The following is a 22,704-nucleotide window of genomic DNA, read 5'->3' on the forward strand; positions in this document are numbered from 1 at the left end:
CGTGGGGGGCGAGGGAGGGGAGAGCTGTGCGTGCGCTCCGGCAGCTGAGCGAGGCTGCTCTCCTTGGCCGCCCCTGGCTCCCTCCATGCTGTCCCTGGGCGCCTCGGCGGGCCGGAGCTTCAGCAGGTACTATGAGTAAGAAAGGCTCCCTCCCCTACAGGAAGAGTGAGGCAGGAGGGGGAGGCACGCAGGTTCCCCCCCTCTGGCTGCAGTTGGGGGCGTTGGGCTGCTTTCTTCGGGGCACACTGCAGTGCCTTGTTTTCAGGGTCCGAGGCCAGGCCCTTCCTCACAGGGAGGGGGGCGTGGTGGGCACTGCCTGCTTCTTGCATTGCAGCTGCTTAAAATGCTGTCCTCTTTCTCCCACTGCTGTTAATTCCTCCCTTCTCTGCTCAGGAGGGAATCTCCTCCCTTTCAAAGACACCCAGGCCCACCCATGAGGTTTTGGGACTGCGCACCCTGCCCAGCTTCACTCCAATAGAATAGATGAGTAATTTTATTTCCTAGAATGCTTCAGTTCCCCTCCCCCCCAGGCTTCAGTGGTGCACAGGGTGTGAGAGAAACTCTTGCTACAGCCATTTTCAACCACTGTACCGTGGCACCCTGGCATGCTGTGAATGGTCTGCAGGTGTGCCATGGGAGTTAGGGGGCAGATCATTTATTCAGAGAGCCATTGGGAGATATGAGCCCCCACCAACAGCATGGTGTGCCTTGGCAAGTGCCAAAAACCAGATGGTGTGCCTTGACAATTTGAGTGTCTTGTCAGTGTGCAGTGAGACGGAAAAGGTTGAAAATCACTGAACTATTGAATTTGCAGGAAGACATGTTCTTAGAAACCTGACTAATTGTGACATGAGTGTTGCCTCCAATGAACATCTGTTTTTCAGGGGGGTGGGCATTGGTGTACAAATGATTCTTATCATCCTTCATTTCTTAATTCACTTTTAAGGGACTCATCTTATGCATGTGTCTCAGAAGGCCACTTGTGCCTTTGGCCAGATCCTGTACAGGTTTACAATTGGATGCAGGATTACTTCTGGAGTACATTGCATTGGACACTGAATGCAATGGGACATGCTTCTGGTACAAACATACCTGAGAGTGCAGTGTTAGACTGTTAGAAGTATGCTTCGATTGCAGGATATTTCCAAATGTATTAGATTGCAGCATTAGAATGACCATGATTATACAGCAGCCCAATTTTTGGATACAGTCTAAATCCAGAGAAGGGATAGAATGATCCAATGCTAAAATTAATATATAGATAAAAGCACTGGTTGGGTGCTGGTTGTAATTGATTTCTTGAAGTGGATCTGGGATGGCTTTCTGTGTTTTCAGTAACTTCTGAGGTATTTCATATACACTGGAGGGCCCTGTGTTTTAACATGATTTATTTACTAGCTGAAGTACTGTAGTTGTAATCATATTTGCTATACGTTGCCTGTAGTAGTAAGGGCAGGGATTGTCTAAAGTAGGGATTCTTAACTGCTGGTCTCCAAACCCTTTAGTAATGATGATTTTGAAGGGTGTATGGAGACATATTGGGCAGTCCATTGGGGGTGTCTGTAATTGTAAAAAGTTTAAGGACCCCGGTCTGTTTCATGTGTGTTGGTGTACTGTACGTGCATCTTTCAGCGTTTCAGTCTTCTAGCCTCTAACTTTTTCCTTGGTACTAGGATTCTTGTTGTTTTTAGAAGCCATTTAACTACATGAGTACCTCTCTGAAGAATAGGTCTGAAACATCATTTTGCACCAACAGTCTGTTCCTATGTGAAATGAGTTACCTTAAACCTTTTAACTTCAATGGGCTTGTATGCACCTAACTTTACCTAGCACATGCAAGTACATGTTTAGGATTGCACTGTAAGTTGCTGCATGATATGTATCTTGTACTGTATATCAGTTACTAGTAGAGGCATCTTGCAAGGCAACCTACTCAGAAGGCCCCTTGAGTTTGACACTTAATTAAAACCTTATTTCCACAAGAGGTATAAGTTTATGTTTTTATGTTTTATGTTCCTTTATGTTAAGGAAGGGATAGAATCCAGCAAAGTAGAGATTGAAGGTGGGTCTGACTCCACCGTAGAATCTCTGTGGGTTAAATTACCAGGCTTGTGCAGCGATGTAGTACTGGGGGCGTGCTATCGTCCTCCAGACCAGAAATCTGATGGGGACCTTGAAATGAGGAAGCAGCTCAGGGAGGTGACAAGGAGGGACAGGGTTGTAATCATGGGGGACTTCAATTATCCTCATATTGACTGGGTCAATTTGTGTTCTGGTCACGATAAGGAAACCGGATTTCTTGACGTGCTAAATGACTGTGGCTTAGATCAGCTAGTCACGGAGCCCACCAGAGGACAGGTGACTCTGGATTTAATATTGTGCGGTATGCAGGACCTGGTTAGAGATGTAAACGTTACTGAGCCATTGGGGAACAGTGATCATGCTGCGATCCGTTTTGACGTGCACGTTGGGGGAAGAATACCAGGCAAATCTCTAACAAAAACCCTTGACTTCCGACGGGCGGACTTCCCTCAAATGAGAAGGCTGGTTAGAAGGAGGTTGAAAGGGAGGGTAAAAAGAATCCAATCTCTCCAGAGTGCATGGAGGCTGCTTAAAACAACAGTAATAGAGGCCCAACAGACGTGTATACCACAAAGAAAGAAGGGTTCCACCAAATCCAGGAGGGTGTCCGCATGGCTAACCAGCCAAGTTAGAGAGGCTGTGAAGGGCAAGGAAGCTTCCTTCCATAAATGGAAGTCTTGCCCTAATGAGGAGAATAAAAAGGAACATAAACTGTGGCAAAAGAAATGTAAGAAGGTGATATGGGAGGCCAAGCGAGACTATGAGGAACGCATGGCCAGCAACATTAAGGGGAATAATAAAAGCTTCTTCAAATATGTTAGAAGCAGGAAACCCGCCAGAGAAGCGGTTGGCCCTCTGGATGGTGAGGAAGGGAAAGGGGAGATAAAAGGAGACTTAGAGATGGCAGAGAAATTAAATGAGTTCTTTGCATCTGTCTTCACGGCAGAAGACCTCGAGCACATACCGCTGCCCGAACGGCCCCTCCTGACCGAGGAGTTAAGTCAGATAGAGGTTAAAAGAGAAGATGTTTCAGACCTCATTGATAAATTAAAGATCAATAAGTCACCAGGCCCTGATGGCATCCACCCAAGGGTTATTAAGGAATTGAAGAATGAAGTTGCAGATCTCTTGACTAAGGTATGCAACTTGTCCCTCAAAACGGCCATGGTGCCAGAAGATTGGAGGATAGCAAATGTCACGCCTATTTTTAAAAAGGGAAAGAGGGGGGACCCGGGAAACTATAGGCCGGTCAGCCTAACATCCATACCGGGTAAGATGGTGAAATGCCTCATCAAAGATAGGATCTCAAAACACATAGACGAACAGGCCTTGCTGAGGGAGAGTCAGCATGGCTTCTGTAAGGGTAAGTCTTGCCTCACGAACCTTATAGAATTCTTTGAAAAGGTCAACAGGCATGTGGATGCGGGAGAACCTGTGGACATTATATATCTGGACTTTCAGAAGGCGTTTGACACGGTCCCTCACCAAAGGCTACTGAAAAAACTCCACAATCAGGGAATTAGAGGACAGGTCCTCTTGTGGATTGAGAACTGGTTGGAGGCCAGGAAGCAGAGAGTGGGTGTCAATGGGCAATTTTCACAATGGAGAGAGGTGAAAAGCGGTGTGCCCCAAGGATCTGTCCTGGGACCGGTGCTTTTCAACCTCTTCATAAATGACCTGGAGACAGGGTTGAGCAGTGAAGTGGCTAAGTTTGCAGACGACACCAAACTTTTCCTAGTGGTAAAGACCAGAAGTGATTGTGAGGAGCTCCAGAAGGATCTCTCCAGACTGGCAGAATGGGCAGCAAAATGGCAGATGCGCTTCAATGTCAGTAAGTGTAAAGTTATGCACATTGGGGCAAAAAATCAAAACTTCACATATAGGCTGATGGGTTCTGAGCTGTCTGTGACAGATCAGGAGAGAGATCTTGGGGTGGTGGTGGACCGGTCGATGAAAGTGTCGACCCAATGTGCAGCGGCAGTGAAGAAGGCCAATTCTATGCTTGGGATCATTAGGAAGGGTATTGAGAACAAAACGGCTAGTATTATAATGCCGTTGTACAAATCTATGGTAAGGCCACACCTGGAGTATTGTGTCCAGTTCTGGTCGCCTCCTCTCAAAAAGGACATAGTGGAAATGGAAAAGGTGCAAAAGAGAGCGACTAAGATGATTACGGGGCTGGGGCACCTTCCTTATGAGGAAAGGCTACGGCGTTTGGGCCTTTTCAGCCTAGAAAAGAGACGCTTGAGGGGGGGCGTGATTGAGACATACAAAATTATGCAGGGAATGGACAGAGTGGATAGGGAGATGCTCTTTACACTCTCACATAATACCAGAACCGGGGACATCCACTAAAATTGAGTGTTGGGCGGGTTAGGACAGACAAAAGAAAATATTTCTTTACTCAGCGTGTGGTCGGTCTGTGGAACTCCTTGCCACAGGATGTGGTGCTGGCGTCTAGCCTAGACGCCTTTAAAAGGGGATTGGACAAGTTTCTGGAGGAAAAATCCATTATGGGCTACAAGCCATGATGTGTATGCGCAACCTCCTGATTTTAGAAATTGGTTAAGTCAGAATGCCAGATGTAGGGGAGGGCACCAGGATGAGGTCTCTTGTTATCTGGTGTGCTCCCTGGGGCATTTGGTGGGCCGCTGTGAGATAGAGGAAGCTGGACTAGATGGGCCTATGGCCTGATCCAGTGGGGCTGTTCTTATGTTCTTAATGTAGTTTTATTCATGTCCAGATGATACTGTTAGCATCTTCAATGTTGACTCTATTACCAGTCCATATGAGCAGTTACTCTTGTCTCTAACAGCTATTGCCAAAAAAGTAAGTTGAATTCTAAAGTTAAATGTTCTCAGATAAGTCTGCTTAAGGTAGAAGAGGAAAGTGGCAAATGAGAGCAGCAAAATAATTGTTTCCTCACAAACATACATGTACTTGCGCACATACATGTTAATTAGCAATTAAGAATACATAAAACATGTAAATTAACAGTATAACACATACATCAGCTATTCAAATATAAATTCCCAATGTAATTCAGGAACCAAGATACAAAGCAAGAAAGAACATTCAGTAATATAGACAGCTAAAGGGAAGGAAGAAAAAGAAAAGGGGGTGGATAGTTAATTCAAACAGGGGAAAAAAGAAGGGCCAAATCCTATCCAAACTTCCAGTGCTTATGTAGCTATGCCAACAGGCACACACTGCATTCGGCATTGGGGGCAGTCAGAGGCCTCCTCAAGGTAAGGGAATATTTGTTCACTTACCTCAGGGGCTGCATTGTTGCTGCATCAGTGCTAGAAGGTTGGGATAGCATTAGGCCCTAAATTGCCACAGGGGAATCAGTGTGGGCGGTTATTATGTTTTTAGATTGTGAGCCCTTTAGGGGACAGGGAGCCGTTTAATTATTTGATTTTTCTCTGTAAACCGCTTTGTGAACTTTTAGTTGAAAAGCGGTATATAAATACTGTTAATAATACTGTTATGTATATGACTAGAGTTGTTTTCCATATGCTGATATAAAGGTCTTCATATTGGTTTCTTGTGTCACAAGAAGTGGGATCTTGGGATCTTGGGAGCATGGTTGGTGGGGCTCCTCTTGGGGACTGAGTTATGACATGACCTAGAAAGGACCGTTTGCTCCCCTCTAAGGGAAGATATTCTTCTAGCCTGGGTAGGCTGTAAGAAAGGACTTTTGAGTGTTAGTTGTTGTCCGTCTCTGCCTGCTGAGGTTAACCTCCTGTTCTTCTGGAAAGAAGTCTACATTAGAAAGAGGTCAGATCAGAATTAAACATGGTTTTATGCTGTAAGCAAACCCTTTTTCTGTTAAGCCATTTCTGCCCAACGTCGCAAAAACGCAACAGGGACCAAATGTGTACACCAGTGGGCTGGGCAAAAATAGGTTACTCACCTTGTTTGAGTATAAAGCTCTCGATCTGTGTGAATTGGATTGCTTAATAAAGCTTTTTGTTCCCAAATTTTGTGTTTAGTATCTAAATAGGGGAAGAGTGTTTTGAGAAGATTTTTGTTGTAGACTCACTGGCTTGATTTGTATTCTTTAACAAGACCAGGGGAGTGATCATTTCTGAACCCAACCTTCTTAACAGTTATTGTACAAAGTACTTTCAGATGTTGTAAAGGGTACAAGTCTTCTATCCGTTAGTAGACTGAAATTGATACGTGTCCTTCCAAGATTGTAAAGTTAGGCATTTGGCCTCATCAAGAGAGCTGGGGAATTCAAATTTCCCAGCTTTGAGAGAACTTTCAGAGTGCACCAGTGTATGACAATAGGACGTTTTTGAATGGTTGAGCTATCGCTGATGCAAAATTAATGGACACTGCCTCATTCCACAGAGGGGCTACAATTGGACAGTTGTGTAAGAGTCCCAGTTGACCAGCCACTGCCAATAGAGTGGAGAGGGAGACGGTTACTTTTCATATAATCTACAGAGAGTCCAGTAGCCTCAGAATAATAGTTTTTGCTAGATAAGGTGAAGTTTTAAATTCACTGAAGAGCTTTTTACAGTTTACAGAACGTTTTACAAAACACCATGCGACTGGTTTGGTAGGATCTGATTCTTCAACTCAGTATTCTGCTTACCTCTAAGATGTACAGTATCTGTTTTTGCTGTGTCTATTAGCCGCTTGTATCAAAATTTAACAGAGATGATATTTCGCAGATTTTTAATAGTCAATTCTGTCAACTAGAGTCTGGCTGGGAGATAAATCTGAAACTATGTAAGCATAGGAATGGGGCAGTTCAAAGCACACATTAGAAGGTGTTTGAGTTGTATGTACTGCTGTTGGGCTGTGTCATGCAGATTAAATTGCATCTGTAATTCTGTGACTAATCTAAAATTGTCCTCCTTGTCTAGGAACTGATCCAAGCTGCTAATGTGTTGCACCCAGTCTTGCCAAAAGAGTTTTGCCCACAATTTTAAGATATAGGTTTTCTATTTTGTTTTGTCCTGTACAGCTTTTCTGTTGGGAAAGATGCCCAAGGCTTCAATTTTAAAAAAGGCTATAATTACATTAGGCTTGTTTCTTCCTTTTTTGATACAAGCATTGCCTTGGGGTACCATAACTCCCCCCTCAAACTTGGTTCTCATTAGGGGACTGTTATATTTCCTGTTGTGTCTCATTCCATTTCACTCCTCTGACTCTATGGATAAGTGAGTGGTTCATTGCCAGGCTGGATAGTCCTTACTTCCAACCAATAGGAAGACTGCAGGTCTTTTCAAAATTGTAGGGCACAGAGGGAGGAACTCAGTGCAGCTATTGCATATCTAATGCTATGTGATTACAAAAATAGTTGTCCATCATATTAGTCTTTTAATTTTAATTGAAAGGATCACACTGTGATCCTATCTCTGACGTACTGGGGAGAAGGACGTATTTACCACCAGACAGTGGAGTTGTAGCTTTGAAGGGCATTTCAGTCCTCAGAGTAGGTAATGCTTCCAGTTTGGCTTCAGTTGATTTTAAACTTAAGAAAAACCTTAAGAAAAACTCTAAATTTTTCTCTTGAGATTATAAAGTCCACCATGTTGCTTTGCTTTTTTAATGGTCTCTACCTTGGAAGGAACCTTTGTGTTTCAAGTACAGTACGTGCTGGAGACTGGACTAGGTTAACTTACAGACTTTATAAAGGATTTCCAGAATATGGGGAATTTAACCACTTTGACTTCCTTTGTCCGACCAGCCATGTGCGTATTCGAACCCTTTTGTACTGTTCAGCGGCTGATTAGTCTCCACGTATGGTAATAATAATAATAATAAGGTATTTATATACTGCCTTTTTTGGTCGTCAGATTTCTCCTCAGACTTTATTCAAGGCGGTTTACAAAGGCAGGCTGTTCTAAATCCCTGTAGGGATTTTTACAATTGAAAGGTTCTGTCTGTCAAGAGCCACAACATTTCAGATGGATCTTTCTGATCTGGTATCACATTCTGGCCTCCAGTTTCCTCCCATGCAAGCTGACAAGCAGCTCCTTCATCTCTCACATGGAGGGCAGCCAAGATGCTTCTTCGCTCACACTGAAGAGCAGGTGGAATAACTTGGCTCGGCTTGTCAGCTGCTTCAAGATCTCACCATTCATCGAACTGGCGACCTGCGGATGTTATCTTCAGGCAAATGGGGGCTCTACCCTCTAGACCAGACCTCCTGCCCATGGTAGTGGTGGAATTTCCAGTGCCACAGTGATCATATGATGCTACCTTATCCAAGTAACTTTATTGGTTCATATCTTAACTATTGCCTGTACCAGGATTCTCTAAACTTTTAGTCCAGAGGGCCACATAAAACATCTGGCATGGTGTCAAGGGCTGGAAAAATAAAAAAAATTTAAAGATAAAATTTAAATATGTTAGAAAGCCTCAAAGAGCCCAAGGCCTTCAAACAGCCCAAAAGCATCACTTCCGGTTTTTCAGGAAAACCAGGAAGCGATGCTTTTAGGGCTTTGGAAGGCATTCTGAGGGGAGGTACATGGCCTTCCTAGCCCTCGGAAAACCGTCCTGTCGCAACTGGAGCACAGCTCTGACCACATTCAGTTGAGCAGACCAGAGGCTTGCTGCGGGCTGCATCTGGCCCCTGGGCTGGGGTTTGGAGACCCCTGGCCTATACAGACAAGACTTCTCCAGCATTTCAAGACAGGACTGGGAAATGCCCCTTCTGGATTTGCCAAGGACTGGAACCTTCAGTATAGAAAGTATATGCTGTACCACTGAACTATAAACCTTTCCCTGGGAGGGAATGTCTGTCTTCTGTCTAATTTACTGCTCTGGCAATGCATAAAAATCAAAAATACCAGGAAAAAAAACCATTAAATTGGCCTGTGTATCTTCTTGCACATGGCTAAATTTATCTTCACTTCCCTTTTTTTATCAGGGGACTGCTTTGTTGAAGAGACAAGTTATTTGTTTTGACTTTTGAATGAATGGTTTGTACTCTTTCTGACATTCTGTAGTCAAGTTCCCAGGATCTGAAGATCTCCCGTTATTAATTTCAGCTTCACTTTGAATTATCAGGTTTTTGCAATGACCAAATCCCAGGAATTTGCTATAAATTATAGTTGCTATAAAGAGATCTAGTTGAAGTCTATGGTTAGATTTTTTTCCCCCCTCTCATATGCTGTGCATATTCTGAAGGATCCAATGTGATACTGAATGCAACTTTGTGAGAATTTTTGTGCTTGCTCAGCCCTTACATGTGGAGAAAATTGAAAAATATTAACAGAAAAAATGTGCAGCAAGTGTACTGAAACTTGGAATACAATATGATATTTGGGGATATGAATATTGTGGAAAAAAGCCAAAAATTCTACCTGCAGGGTACATGTGAAGCAGTTTTCCCCTTTAAGAATCTTTTCTCCTTGTACTACTAAGAACATTTTTTTAGATACTACCATTGCCCTTGAGGACATCCATCCTGACTTCCATTCATAGTGGTCCTCTGTGTTTTCCCTCATCCTTATTTCCCTTTATTTATTACCGTCTACTGTGTTGCATGTCAAAATTTTTAAGATTTGCAAAATTCCACTTATCACAGTTATCTAGTTTTATTCATCTCTCTTCCTTCACCTCCGCTCTCACCTTTGGTCACCTGTCATGTCACCTTTTGCTCCTTAAATTCTTATCTTACAGCTTTTTTCCATTTTTAATTCTAGAGCTGGTGGCCCAAGGATTTTTCTCAGAATGACATTGGGAACTGAGATTACTACACTTCTCAAGGCCTCTTCCTATACAGCAGCAGATCGAAACCTTTTGAAATGGGACCTGCTGCCGGACCAGATTAGGACAAGGACTGAAGAACTTATCAGGAAAACAAAGCAAATATATGACAGAGTTGGGATGCTTGATTTGGAAAAGGTCACTTATGAGAACACTGTACAGGTTCTAGCAGATGTAGAAGTGGAGTATTCCGGTAAGCATGACATGGTCTAATATTGATCTCTGTGTTCATGAAAAGGGAAAATATGAATTCAGAAATGTTAAAAATTTGTGTGTGTGAGAGAGAATGAATGGATGAAGTTGGCGCATGAAGAGAGCCAACTGTGTCTTGATGCCCAAATAGCGCAGGAGCTTGATGCAAAGACAAACAGCCTGTGTGCACACATGCAAATGAAGCAAAATTGCTTCATCCTGAGGGAGAAAAGCTCTTCCTATTTTTCTTCCCCAACCTGTTTGTAAAGGAAAGATGGTTTCTCTTTCCCCTGGTTAGGCTTTTTAGGAGAACGCAGATCCCTTTCTTTCCTTCTAAAATGTAGTCCTAATTTCTGCAATTCCTGACCAGCAACAGTGAGAAGAACTTTTCACAGGTGGCCAGATATGTTGAAGTTTGGAAATGAAGAACTTTAGGCAATGTTTGCTTACAGCAGTGGTTCCCAAACTATTTTGACCCATTGCTCTTGACTACTGGTTGTTGGCTCCAGCTCCCCAGACCTGAGCAAGGGAGCTAAAAATGGGCAGTGCACTTCAGAGACAGGTAGTGTTTACACAACTCAGATAACTCATTCTTATGGGTGTCTATTTGTAGATACAGGTGAGCCCTTAGTATTCATGGGGTATCTGTTCCCAGACCCTCTGGATACGTAAACCGTGGATAATGGAATCTGTGGGCTCCAACCCACAGGGGCTTTGAATGCAACTGGAACTGTTCTGAGCCTCTGCGGGCCTCAGAATGCTGCCTGGAGGAGTTTAATGACAACTTCCAATTTTTGCTGAAAGTTGCCTTTAAACTTCTCTGGGTGGCTTTCTGAGGCCTGAAGAGCCCACATGCAGTATTGTGCAACCACTCTGGACCTCAGCAAGCCTTCCGGATGCTTACAGAATGAGGTTCCGGTCTCACATCTGGGAGGTCTTTAGTGGGTCCATTTGTGAGTTTGGAACCTGCAGATGAGGATATCCATGGGATCCAAATCCGCAGGTATGGAGTGCCCACAATATTTACAAAACTCTCCCATGGCACAGCATGATGGAAAATGGAGTCTGAACCTCCCATGCTTATCAGAAAGCATAGGGAAAGAAAGAAATTTCTCCCCATTATACAAATGACTTTATCTTTGTTTGTAGCCCTCCTGTTGCTGTCTCCTGTGCTGCCCACTTTATGTTAACATTGCATTGATTGCAGCCCTCCAACCCATGTTAGGCTAATAAGGAGATAGGAGTGCTGCAATTAATGCAATGCTACCAGGAAACAGGCAGCACAGGAGGCAGCAAGATACAGAGACAGATGCATCATTTGTGCGATGGGGAAGATTTGTGAACCAAATATTGTTAGCAACACATTATTTGTAGTCTTCCAACCAGCTTCCTATTAGGATCATGCAACACTAACAAGAAGTGGTTTGTAAAGCAACGAGAGAATGCCATGGCACCCCTGTTGCTTTCCATGACACACCAGGGTGTCACAGTGAACACATTGTGAACCACTGGGTATAGTGTCAATGGAATATTTTGAGCTTTCACACATCAGGGTAGAAATACTGTTTTCTTATTGATACACATCTTGGCATCCTAGGAATCTTACTTCCATTTCTTGTGTTCAGAGACCAATTTGGAAATGCATTCACATTTCTGGGTAGAGTCTTGGTAGAGTCTCAGAAAGATGCAAGTTTGTATTAATGTTGCCTCTGTATGTGTGCACATAGGGTTCAGATGTAGCAACAAATCATAGTGTGATTCGTTACATTTGTGAGCCTCTTTTCACATGAGGGAAATGGACTGAAAGCTTCTGTTCCTGGTTCAGAACAAATGTCCAAGTTTGGACACAGTTGCAAACTATGGTTTGTTTAAACTGTGTGTGTGTTTGGGTCTAAGTGACCCTCAGACCAAACATGATTCTGGGTTTACAGATTACTTGTTCACCCTTCCCCTGGTGGAGCAGCTCTAAGTCAGGGAAAGGAAGAGAAGCAATTTCAGAGAAAATACAGTTTATGAAACAGTAACATTACAGTTACTGTAATGTGGAGACGTGGAGAGGGGGGATTTGTAATGCGACGTGGAGAGGGGGATTTGCTGCATGGGACGTGAGACGTGTAATGCGACGTGGAGAGGGGGGATTTGCTGCATGGGTAACAGCCTATCCTCCATACCTTCTTTACCCAGGCTTCGCGCACTGGAGAGGACACTCCAACTTCGCCATACGGCGTCGGCACAACACGGGAAGCAGCAGTTTACCGGTTATAAGTCTTTGCTCGATTGGCGTAGAGCATGACGCCAGGGGCTGCTTCCGACGGTGGGAGAGATCATTGCATCTCATTGGGCAGCTACCGCCCGCCTTAAGCTGGGCAGTCCCCAGCCAGTAAGGTGTTGCCTCGCCACGGTCCGTTAACCTCATGGGGTGCGTGGGGTTTAGGGTGAAAACCGACAAGCGGATCGACAACTCTGCACCATGCAACAGAAAACAGAAAACTACTGCCCTAAAGCTGGGCACCTGGAACGTTAGGACAATGACACCTGGCTTCTCTGATGACCTGCAAGAAATAGACGACGCACGCAAAACAGCTGTCATCGACATGGAGCTGAGCAGACTGCAGATGGACATCGTCGCCCTTCAAGAGACTAGGCTGCCAGATTCCGGATCTGTCAAGGAGAGAAATTTCTCATTTTTCTGGCAGGGAAAACCACCAAACGAAACCAGGGAACATGGCGTTGGCTTTGCGGTCAGAAATACCCTGCTGAAATCCATCATCCCACCTACTGTGGGAAGTGAAAGAATTTTGTCCCTGCAGCTCCAGTCATCAGCAGGACCTATCACTCTCATCAGTGCTTATGCACCGACTCTGTCGTCTCCAGCAGAAGCCAAAGACAAATTCTATGATGACCTGGCCACCACTGTCAAGAAAATCCCTGTAAAAGAGCCATTGTTCATCCTCGGCGATTTCAATGCTAGAGTTGGTGCTGATAACAGTTCATGGCCCACTTGCTTAGGTCAGTTTGGCACTGGGAGGATGAACGAAAATGGCCAACGCCTGCTAGAGTTTTGCTGTCATCACGGTCTCTGTGTCAGCAACACATTCTTCAACACAAAGCCCCAACATAGAGTCTCTTGGAGACATCCAAGATCAAAGCACTGGCACCAGCTCGACCTGATCCTCACCAGACGCTCCAGCCTTCCCAGCATCAAGATCACACGCAGTTATCATGGTGCTGCCTGCGACACTGACCACTCCCTGGTGTGCAGCAGAGTGAAACTGCAAACAAAGCGACTGTATCACACGAAAAAGGAAGGAAGACCTCGCATTGATACCAGCAAGACCCGGGATCAGAGAAAAGTGGAGGAATTTGCACAAGCGCTTGAGGAATCTCTTCCAGGCCCGGCCGACGCAAACGCATCCAGCAGATGGGAACATTTCAAGAATACCGTTTACAACACCGCCTTGTCCATATTCGGCAAGAAGACCAACAAGGCGGCAGACTGGTTTGAAGCCCACTCTGAGGAGTTGACACCAGTCATTGAGGAAAAGAGGAGAGCTCAAGCAGCATACAAGGTCTGTCCCAGTGAGCGCAACCTGCAGGTCCTCCGAACTGCTCGCAGCAAAGTCCAACAGACTGCCAGGAGATGTGCTAACGACTACTGGCTCCAGCTCTGTTCCGAGATACAGATAGCAGCTGACACGGGCAACATCAAGGGGATGTATGATGGTATCAAGCAGGCCCTAGGTCCAACACAGAAGAAAATTGCCCCTCTGAAGTCTGCCACAGGCGAGGTCATCCAGGATCGGGCGCAGCAGATGGAACGCTGGGTGCAGCACTACTCTGAGCTATATTCCAGAGAAAATGTAGTCACCGAAGAAGCACTGAACAACATTGAGTGCCTGCCTGTGCTGGAAGAGCTTGACAGTGAACCAACCCTAGAAGAACTTCACGTGGCCCTGGACTCCCTTGCCTTTGGCAAGGCACCTGGAAAAGACAGCATCCCTGCTGAAGTCCTAAAATGCTGCAAAGAGATCATCGTCACTGAGCTGCATGAAATCCTCTGTCTCTGCTGGAGAGAAGGTGGAGTACCTCAAGACATGAGGGATGCAAACATCATCACGCTGTACAAGAACAAAGGTGACAGGGGTGACTGCAACAACTACCGCGGCATCTCTCTCCTTAGCGTTGTAGGAAAGCTGTTTGCCCGAGTTGTACTAAAGAGGCTCCAGGTACTTGCAGAGAGCGTCTATCCAGAATCGCAGTGTGGATTCCGAGCCAACAGGTCCACCACTGATATGGTATTCTCCCTTAGACAACTGCAGGAGAAATGCAGGGAACAACGACAGCCACTCTTTATAGCCTTCATAGATCTCACAAAGGCTTTCGACCTGGTCAGCAGAGACGGCCTCTTCAAGATTCTCCCCAAGATTGGATGTCCACCCAGGCTCCTCAGCATCATCAGATCCTTCCACAAGGACATGAAGGGCACTGTTGTCTTCGATGGCTCCACATCAGACCCTTTTGACATCCGAAGCGGAGTGAAGCAGGGCTGTGTTCTTGCACCAACCTTGTTTGGGATTTTCTTCGCTGTCCTGCTGAAGCAGGCCTTTGGAACTGCAACAGAAGGCATCTATCTCCGGACCAGATCAGACGGAAAGCTCTTCAACCTCTCCAGACTGAGAGCAAAATCCAAAGTCCAGCTGAAATGTCTGCGTGACTTCCTCTTTGCCGACGATGCAGCTGTCACTACCCACTCTGCCAAAGATCTCCAGCAGCTCATGGATCGTTTTAGCAAGGCCTGCCAAGATTTTGGACTGACAATCAGCCTGAAGAAAACACAGGTCATGGTTCAGGATGTGGACTCACCTCCCTGCATTACAATCTCTGAGCATGAACTGGAGGTTGTCCATGACTTTGTGTACCTTGGCTCAACGATCTCCGACACTCATTCTCTCGATGCCGAGCTAAACAGGCGCATTGGTAAAGCAGCTACCACGTTTTCCAGACTCACAAAGAGAGTCTGGTCCAACAAGAAGCTGACGGAACATACCAAGATCCAGGTCTACAGAGCTTGCGTCCTGAGTACACTTCTGTACTGCAGCGAGTCATGGACTCTTCGCCCACAACAGGAGAGGAAACTGAGCGCTTTCCACATGCGCTGCCTCCGACGCATCCTCGGCATCACCTGGCAGGACAAAGTTCCAAACAACACAGTCCTGGAACGTGCTGGAATCCCTAGCATGTATTCACTGCTGAAACAGAGACGCCTGCGTTGGCTTGGTCATGTCGTGAGAATGGATGATGGCCGGATCCCAAAGGATCTCCTCTATGGAGAACTCGTGCAAGGAAAGCGCCCTACAGGTAGACCACAGCTGCGATACAAGGACATCTGCAAGAGGGATCTGAAGGCCTTAGGGATGGACCTCAACAAGTGGGAAACCCTGGCCTCTGAGCGGCCCGCTTGGAGGCAGGCTGTGCAGCATGGCCTTTCCCAGTTTGAAGAGACACTTTGCCAACAGTCTGAGGCTAAGAGGCAAAGAAGGAAGGCCCATAGCCAGGGAGACAGACCAGGGACAGACTGCACTTGCTCCCGGTGTGGAAGGGATTGTCACTCCCGGATTGGCCTTTTCAGCCACACTAGACGCTGTGCCAGAACCACCTTTCAGAGCGCGATACCATAGTCTTTCGAGACTGAAGGTTGCCAATACAACATTACAGTATACAGGAAATCTTTGTTATCTACTGAGTTTGATCCCACATATTCGCTTATCTGCTTCTATAGAAGTGTAACCCATTTTGCTTCACATAAAGTCTTTGCATCCATGTGCACTAGCAAAACACTTCTGAGATGCCAATCACTCAGTATTGTGAGTGTGAGTATTGTGAGTATTGTGAGTAAGCTCCACTGCAACAAGAAAGCTGCAATATTTGTTAATCTGTGCATGAATCAGCTCCAGAAAGTGCTCTGTGTCCTGCAACATGGAAAGTGTTCTTCATAAGAATGATACACAAAATGATGTCTTTATGGTAGTGGGTACAATGTGTACAAGGAAGCTCCTTTGTGGATGGAGAGGGGGCTGCTGGGGTGCCGCTCAGTGTCACCAGAAAGGTGTGTCCTCTGTGTCTAAGGGCATCATCTCATCAGGGCTGAGGGAGAAGAACCATTCTCCCAAGCCTCTTCCTAAGGGCTTTCATTCTCAGATTTTATTTTAGGTGTCTGACTCTGAAAGCAGAGCCTGCAAATGAAGTAAGAAGTGACATATACAGCTCTTGAATGCACAAGGAAAATTCTGTAGGGAAGAGATGGTGGAAATTGGGGAATGTAAGGAGTTGAAAGAACAGCAGAAAGGTCTCTAAAAATTTAAAAGAAAATGGAGAATGAGATATGTGAAATCAATAGGATGGAAATAGAAGGTTGGTGCACTTGCAGTTTTAGTCAAAAATGCCATTTTCATCTTGGTAGCATAGTAAACCTGGTGTTGCTGCACCTTCCTAATTCTCTAGATTTCCATGCAGCTGCATGAGCATGGTAAACCCAAAATGTATTGTGTGGCTGTAGATTTTTTAAAAAAAACTACACTTCCTTTTTGAGCTTCTGCCACATAGCTGTTGGTCATATTTTTTCTATGTAGATGAGATGCAAAAGACACTAGAAAGAGATAATTAAAGAGAGCAGAAAAGACACCAACAGTAAGAATAATTCAATAAGGCAAGAACATGCAAATGATATTGTAAGAATAATTAAAAAGTAGACTGTGACTCAAAGGTTGTACTTTCCATGTGTTTGATGTTCATGTACAAAGTCAGAGTAAATGTAGTAGCTAACTTTTGACTTGAAGTGGGGAAACTTGGTTTCAGATCCCTGTTTTATTGGGAAGCTCACCTTGATCCAGCCAGCATCTCTCATTCTCAGCGACCTCACATAACTTTTAGGATAAAGATGCTGCTTTGAAGCAAAGGCAGAATACAAGTGTAATAAACACAGATGTGTGTGTTATGTTTTAGAGCAGAGGTTTTCAACTGTTGCACCGTGGCACACCAGTGTGCTGCGAGACAGCCTCAGGTGTGCTGCAGGGCCAAGGAGTCAGGTGGTGGTGGCAGCTGCGCATGTGGGAGAAGCAGCAGCTTGGAGCCTCACAGGAGAAAAAGGGGCTTTGCCACTCCTGCTGTTGCTGGTGACTGCCCTGCGCACTGATTGGGCAGCCAGCCAGGCAGTTAGAAAAGCCTGGAAGAGCTCCTGGCTGACAGGAATGTGGAGGCAGTGAGGGCGAGCAGCGAGAGCAAGGAGGGAGTGAGAGTGAGCCTGAAGGCAGGTATGGAGCCAAAGCAACTGGCTGGAAAGGATCCTGGAGAGACCCTTTTCCTTGCCTGCAATGCCCCAAAGTGACCCTCCCTGCGTTGCCTCCACTGGCAAGACTTTGGTTTTAAGGGTATGGGCCACAATCCTATCCACACTTACCTAGGAGTAAGTCCCATTGACTATAATGGGGCTTACTTCTGAGTAGATGTACAGAGGCTTGGTCACACTTTTTCTTGCATACATGAACAGGAAAGTGATACTTTTCTTCCCCACCACCCACCTCCCACACACACATTACCCCATCATAATTGCAGTTAACCCCTCTCTGACTGCCCCTCCCCAACCTTCCCTCTTCCCCACCTTCCAGAATCAGTTGCCTCCCATTCTCTCTCTCTTCCCCCACCCCAGTTAATCCTGCACTTGTTTCAGCCACATCTCCTCACTGCCCCTCACCGCACATTTCTCCAGTATGCTCAATCTCATCTCTCTTTGCCAACACTTTCTGGCATATCAGAGCATATCAACTGATAACAGTTTGAACAGACCTACTTCAAAACATTGTTCTTCCTTTCCAGAAACCACATACACCTCCCTCTCCAAGCTTCCTGGAAATTACTTTCATTGTCATGTAATGATCTAAGGCTGCAGTCCTAACCACACTTTCCTGAGCATAAGCCCCATTGAACAAAATAGAACTTACTTCTGAGTAGACCTGATTAGGCTTGTGCCCTTAGTTATATTAAATTAATTGTAACATAATAATGTAATTAAAAACTAGTAGTGTGCCTTGACAACTTTAGTGCCTTGTCAGTGTGCTGTGACCTGAAAAAGGTTGAAAATGGCTGTTTTAGAAAAATTGTCTCCCTTTAGTAAATAGGCTGAGAGATCTCCCAGCAGATGGAGACATTTCACTTTCTCATGACTCTTAAGTAATAGGTAGCTTAGCCAAAAAATACACACCATATATGAAGAACAGGAGGGAAAAATCACCCTGTTTTGCCTGGTGGTCCTCATATTTGTAATTTGTAATATGTAATTTGTATTTGTAATATGTAATTACAAATAATCATATTTGTAATTTCAATCACAAAGATACAAAAGCACTTTCAAGAAGAATATTCAAGATCTGTTTAAAAACTGGTTTTATTTAAATTCTACCAATTTTCAATCTGTGCTTTTCAAATATTAACCAGCTAGTTTTATTTCAGCCAGATCTTTTCCAAGTAGGGCATTTCCCCCCCCCTAAAAACCAACTTTCATGCTGTCAGTTGTACTTACTACTGGAAATACCACTGCATGTCTGCCTTAGTTGGTTATACCATATAATTGACTTGTCCTTATATTGGTTTGACATTATCCAAAAGACTCAGAAATGGGTATCTTATGAATGCACTGGCAACTCTTCAAACTCTCTAATTTGTTTATAATGGGAAAAGTCTCTCATTCTGGCTTAAGACGGTTTGGTGGTATAATTATTGGTAATTAACATGATGTGTGTGTTTTGTTTAATTTTCTATAGTAGAGAGAAGCATGCTGGATTTTCCACAGCATGTCTCACCTGACAAAGATGTTCGTGCAGCGAGCACAGAAGCTGATAAAAGGCTTTCTCATTTTGATGTTGAGATGAGCATGAGGCAGGATGTGTTCCAAAGAGTTGTCCATTTCCAGGTAAACAATAAATATTATCTACTCGGCATTTCTTCAGTAATCTTGTGTAATGCCAGGCCTTACAAACCGTTGTAGAACACTGTTGAAGGTTCAGAACTTTCCGTAGGTCAATTGTAGAGCATTGCATGCAGAAAGTCTTGAGTTCAGTCTCCAGCAGAGAGAAATTCCAGTCTGAAAATTTGGAGAATCAGTGTTGACAATACTGAGGTAGATGGTACAATAGTCTGACTCGGTGGCATCAGGCAGCTCCTTGCATTCATTTCTTCTTAAAACCTCAGCCACTTTTAAGAATCAGATTTGATCCTTTGACTTAAAAAAAACTCAATGACAGATTTATGCAGTCTGCTCTGATGAGTCAGAAAAGAGAGAGTTAGTCACAAGGTCCTTGTTGTCCAATCCACATACTGATGCTGTGCCAGTATGAACGGTCCATGGCATTTGTCTTTGGATGCTGGTACAACAATATCTCTACCAACGCAGCAGCCGACCTGCTGGCAGATGAGCCCTGGGCATTGGCATAATGACATGCTGGCATACCTGCTAACTGGGTAAGAGGCACTTTTTCAAGTGGGTGCTCCTTTTTTTTAGCAGGGGGAGAGTAACTGGCCCACCTCACCCCAGCAGTGTCTGTTCTAGTGGCTGTCTGCTGGTATTCATTTGCATCTTTTTAGATTGTGAGCCCTTTTGGGACAGGGAGCCATTTAGTTATTTGATTTTTCTCTGTAAACCGCTTTGTGAACTTTTAGTTGAAAAGCGGTATATAAATACTGTTAATAATAATAATAATAATACCTCAGAGGCTGGTACAACTCCTGCCATTGGGCATACTAAAATGGGGCAAAGACATGGGCGGAATGAGGATCCAACATATACTATATACTGAACCCCTTTCAGAAGACAGGCATGTCCCTGATGACAGGAAAATGCTGTGCCAATGACAGAGCTGGCATAGCTGGTGTAGGAAGAGGAACCCAAAAGGAACAATGGTGAGATTCTCTAGCATTTTTTCTTTTCCAACTGCTGCCCACTTTCCTGCAATAGAAGCATAGGATACAAACTGTGCTTCACAGCCAATTGGAGAGCACCAGCCTCAGTACATGTGCTCCTCCCAGGGAGACCACAGTTCAGGTTATATGCCATAGCATGGGGCTATACTTCTCTGGTCTCTTAGAGGACACTTTGATGGGAGCTATGGAGAAAGGGCACTTGGCACACAAATGGAGTGCTTTGTACAGACAACCTAGTGTTCCTCACATGTATGGCAAGACACCTTGTTAATAATTGTCTTAGAATTCTTATTGCAGGTGTTGTGCACCAGGAGGACTCTACATGTGCGCATACACAACTGCAACTATTGGGTGTGCACTGAAACTAGACAAAACTACAGTGATGCCTCGCAAGACGAATGCCTCGCGCAACGAAAAACTCGCAAGACAAAAGTGTTTTGTGATTTTTTTGGTGACTCGCAAGACGAATTTTTCTATGGCCGTGCTTCGCAAGACGAATTTTTTTCCTTTTTTTTTGGTTTGTTTTAAATCGCACTTCACAAGACGAAAATTTCGCAAAACGAAACGACTCACGGAATGAATTAATTTCGTCTTGTGAGGCACCACTGTATTTCAATTTCATAACATATTAAAGTTTTATAAATTAAATGTGAAATTTTAAATGTTTTAAGGTAATGTAGTTATGTAATCTGTAATGTATTTTAATCGATCGTATCTTCTTAATTTTGAATGTAAATATATACGCACTGTTTGTTCACCTTATTACTCCACTACTTTATAATCTATTATTGGACCATTTATTTGCAGTCACAAAATATAAATTGGAAATAACAGCAACTATATAATTACAAACATGTTGCTAATATGAAGGATACAATTTATGGAAATGGGATGCCAAGTGATAAGCAAATGAAAAAGGTTGAGAACCACTGACCTAGGCTATGCCATTGAATTTGTCCCCCAACCATGTTGTGCAAGCCTCCATGTCACCCCTTCTCTAGTCCTCCTTGAGGAGATCAGGTATTCTTTTTTAAATGGGCACTCAAACCAGTCCATCCCAGGTAAGCAGGCTGCTCCCAGTGGCTGCTTTTGTCAGGAATGTGAATAATTATGTGGTGTACAGGAAGTTTTCTATGGGCTCCAACTCTGTCCTCTTTTAAGCACATTGTTTTCATCAGTAGACCTGAAGGGTGCATGCTTTAATTATTGCTATTTGTCCTCATCAATTATATCAGCATATTGATGAAGACTTTCAATCTCTCTGATGAACTTGGGCTTCTCATCAGTTGGAATCCATGCTCTTCCCCAGTCAGTAAATGTATCTTATCAGAGTAGATCTCAAGTTGCTCAGCATCAGAACATCTCTCCTTTGAGACCAGGCGTTTTATGGGTTGCCACTTCTACCTATAGACCCATAACAATTCAGGGTCTGCTTTATCTCAAGGCTGCCTTCATGTCTATTCTACCATTAGGGCGCCTTCACATACTCCTTCAAGAAGTGGTTCCTACATGTTCTCAGTCTAATCTATCACTAGGCCTTCAGTGTCCGTGATATTGTCCATATATCTCTTCCTTGGTGGACCCCTAAAAATGATTAATCTTGTGAAATGCCTTATCCAATAATAATACAGGTGGAGCCTATTTATACGCATTAGTTCCATTCCTTGACCCAGCGCGATTAACAAAAAATGCGTGCTAAATTCTATAGAGCTACGCAAATACGCTGCAGCCTGACACTTGGGGCTGGAAGGAAACTAAGGCAGCTGTTATCAGTCCCCTCCTTCTCCTCCCCCTCCCCCTTTCACAGGTGGGATGCTGAGCTTTTAAGATTCCAGTCCTATGTGTTTCTACTCAGAAGTCCCATTCTAATCAATGGGGCTTACTCCCAGGGAAGCGTGGAGAGGATTGTAGCCTAAATCTCCTGCTTTGGCTTGCTGGGAAGACTTGTTTCCATAGGCTGGAGCATGGAGAGCCTGCACCATCTTGGGGGGGGGGGGGATTGGGCAAACACTCCCTGGGTTTTTTAAAGCAATCCCCTCCTGCCTCCCTCTCGCCAGCTGTCCCACAGCATGCCAGCTGTGCCAGCTTCTTTCACAGGTGGGATGCTGAGCTTTTAAGAGTCCAGTCCCATGCATTTCTACTCAGAAGTAAGCCCCATTGTTGTCAATGGGACTTACTCCCAGGAAAGAGTGGAAAGGATTGTAGCCTAAACCTCCTGCTTTGGCTTGCTGGGAAGACTTTTTTCCATAGGCTGGAGCATGGAGAGCCTGCACCATCTGGGGAGGGGGGGAATTGGGCAAACACTCCCTGGGTTTTTTAAAGCAAACCCCTCTGTTGCTACCTGTTGCACCTGCCCCTATGTGTGTGTGTGTGTGTGAGAGAGAGAGAGAGAGAGAGAGAGCGCGAGCGCGCGCGCGCTCCACCTTGCTGTATGTGTTCTGGCTACAGGGGTTTCCCCGCTTCCCCTCTTCAGCCTCTTTGCTGAAGGGGCTCCAAGAGTGTTACTGTTCCTTTGCAAGGGGAACCTCTTCCATGGCTCCAGGGGTATTTCCCTGCCTGGGCGAGCCTTTTTGCAGTTTTTTGGGCTGCCTTGAAACTGAGCAAGAAGCCAGCGAAGGGTGAAGGAGGCAAAGGTGTGTGTCACTTTCAGTTTCCCCCACCCCATTTGATAAATAGGTCACCTGTAATGGTATTTATATACTGCCTTTCTTGGTCATTGTAATT

General features: G+C 44.7%; 1 protein-coding gene across 2 annotated transcripts in view; it reads left to right on the forward strand.

Annotated features, from left to right (window-relative positions):
• NLN (neurolysin) overlaps positions 1-22,704 on the forward strand; it is a 58,652-nt gene that overhangs the window by 5,810 nt on the left and 30,138 nt on the right. Inside the window, exons 1-3 of one of the 2 annotated variants that reach the window (XM_066613428.1) lie at positions 19-126; positions 9,753-10,009; positions 18,825-18,973. In XM_066613428.1, coding sequence (XP_066469525.1) covers positions 86-126; positions 9,753-10,009; positions 18,825-18,973 — 447 coding nt within the window. In that variant the 5' untranslated portion in view covers positions 19-85. Of the gene's footprint in view, positions 1-18; positions 127-9,752; positions 10,010-18,824; positions 18,974-22,704 lie in introns of those variants that run through there. The other variant, XM_066613429.1, reaches the window with a different exon arrangement.

Source organism: Tiliqua scincoides, chromosome 2, assembly GCF_035046505.1.
Source record: "Tiliqua scincoides isolate rTilSci1 chromosome 2, rTilSci1.hap2, whole genome shotgun sequence".
In the NCBI taxonomy this organism is placed as follows: Eukaryota; Metazoa; Chordata; class Lepidosauria; order Squamata; family Scincidae; genus Tiliqua; species Tiliqua scincoides.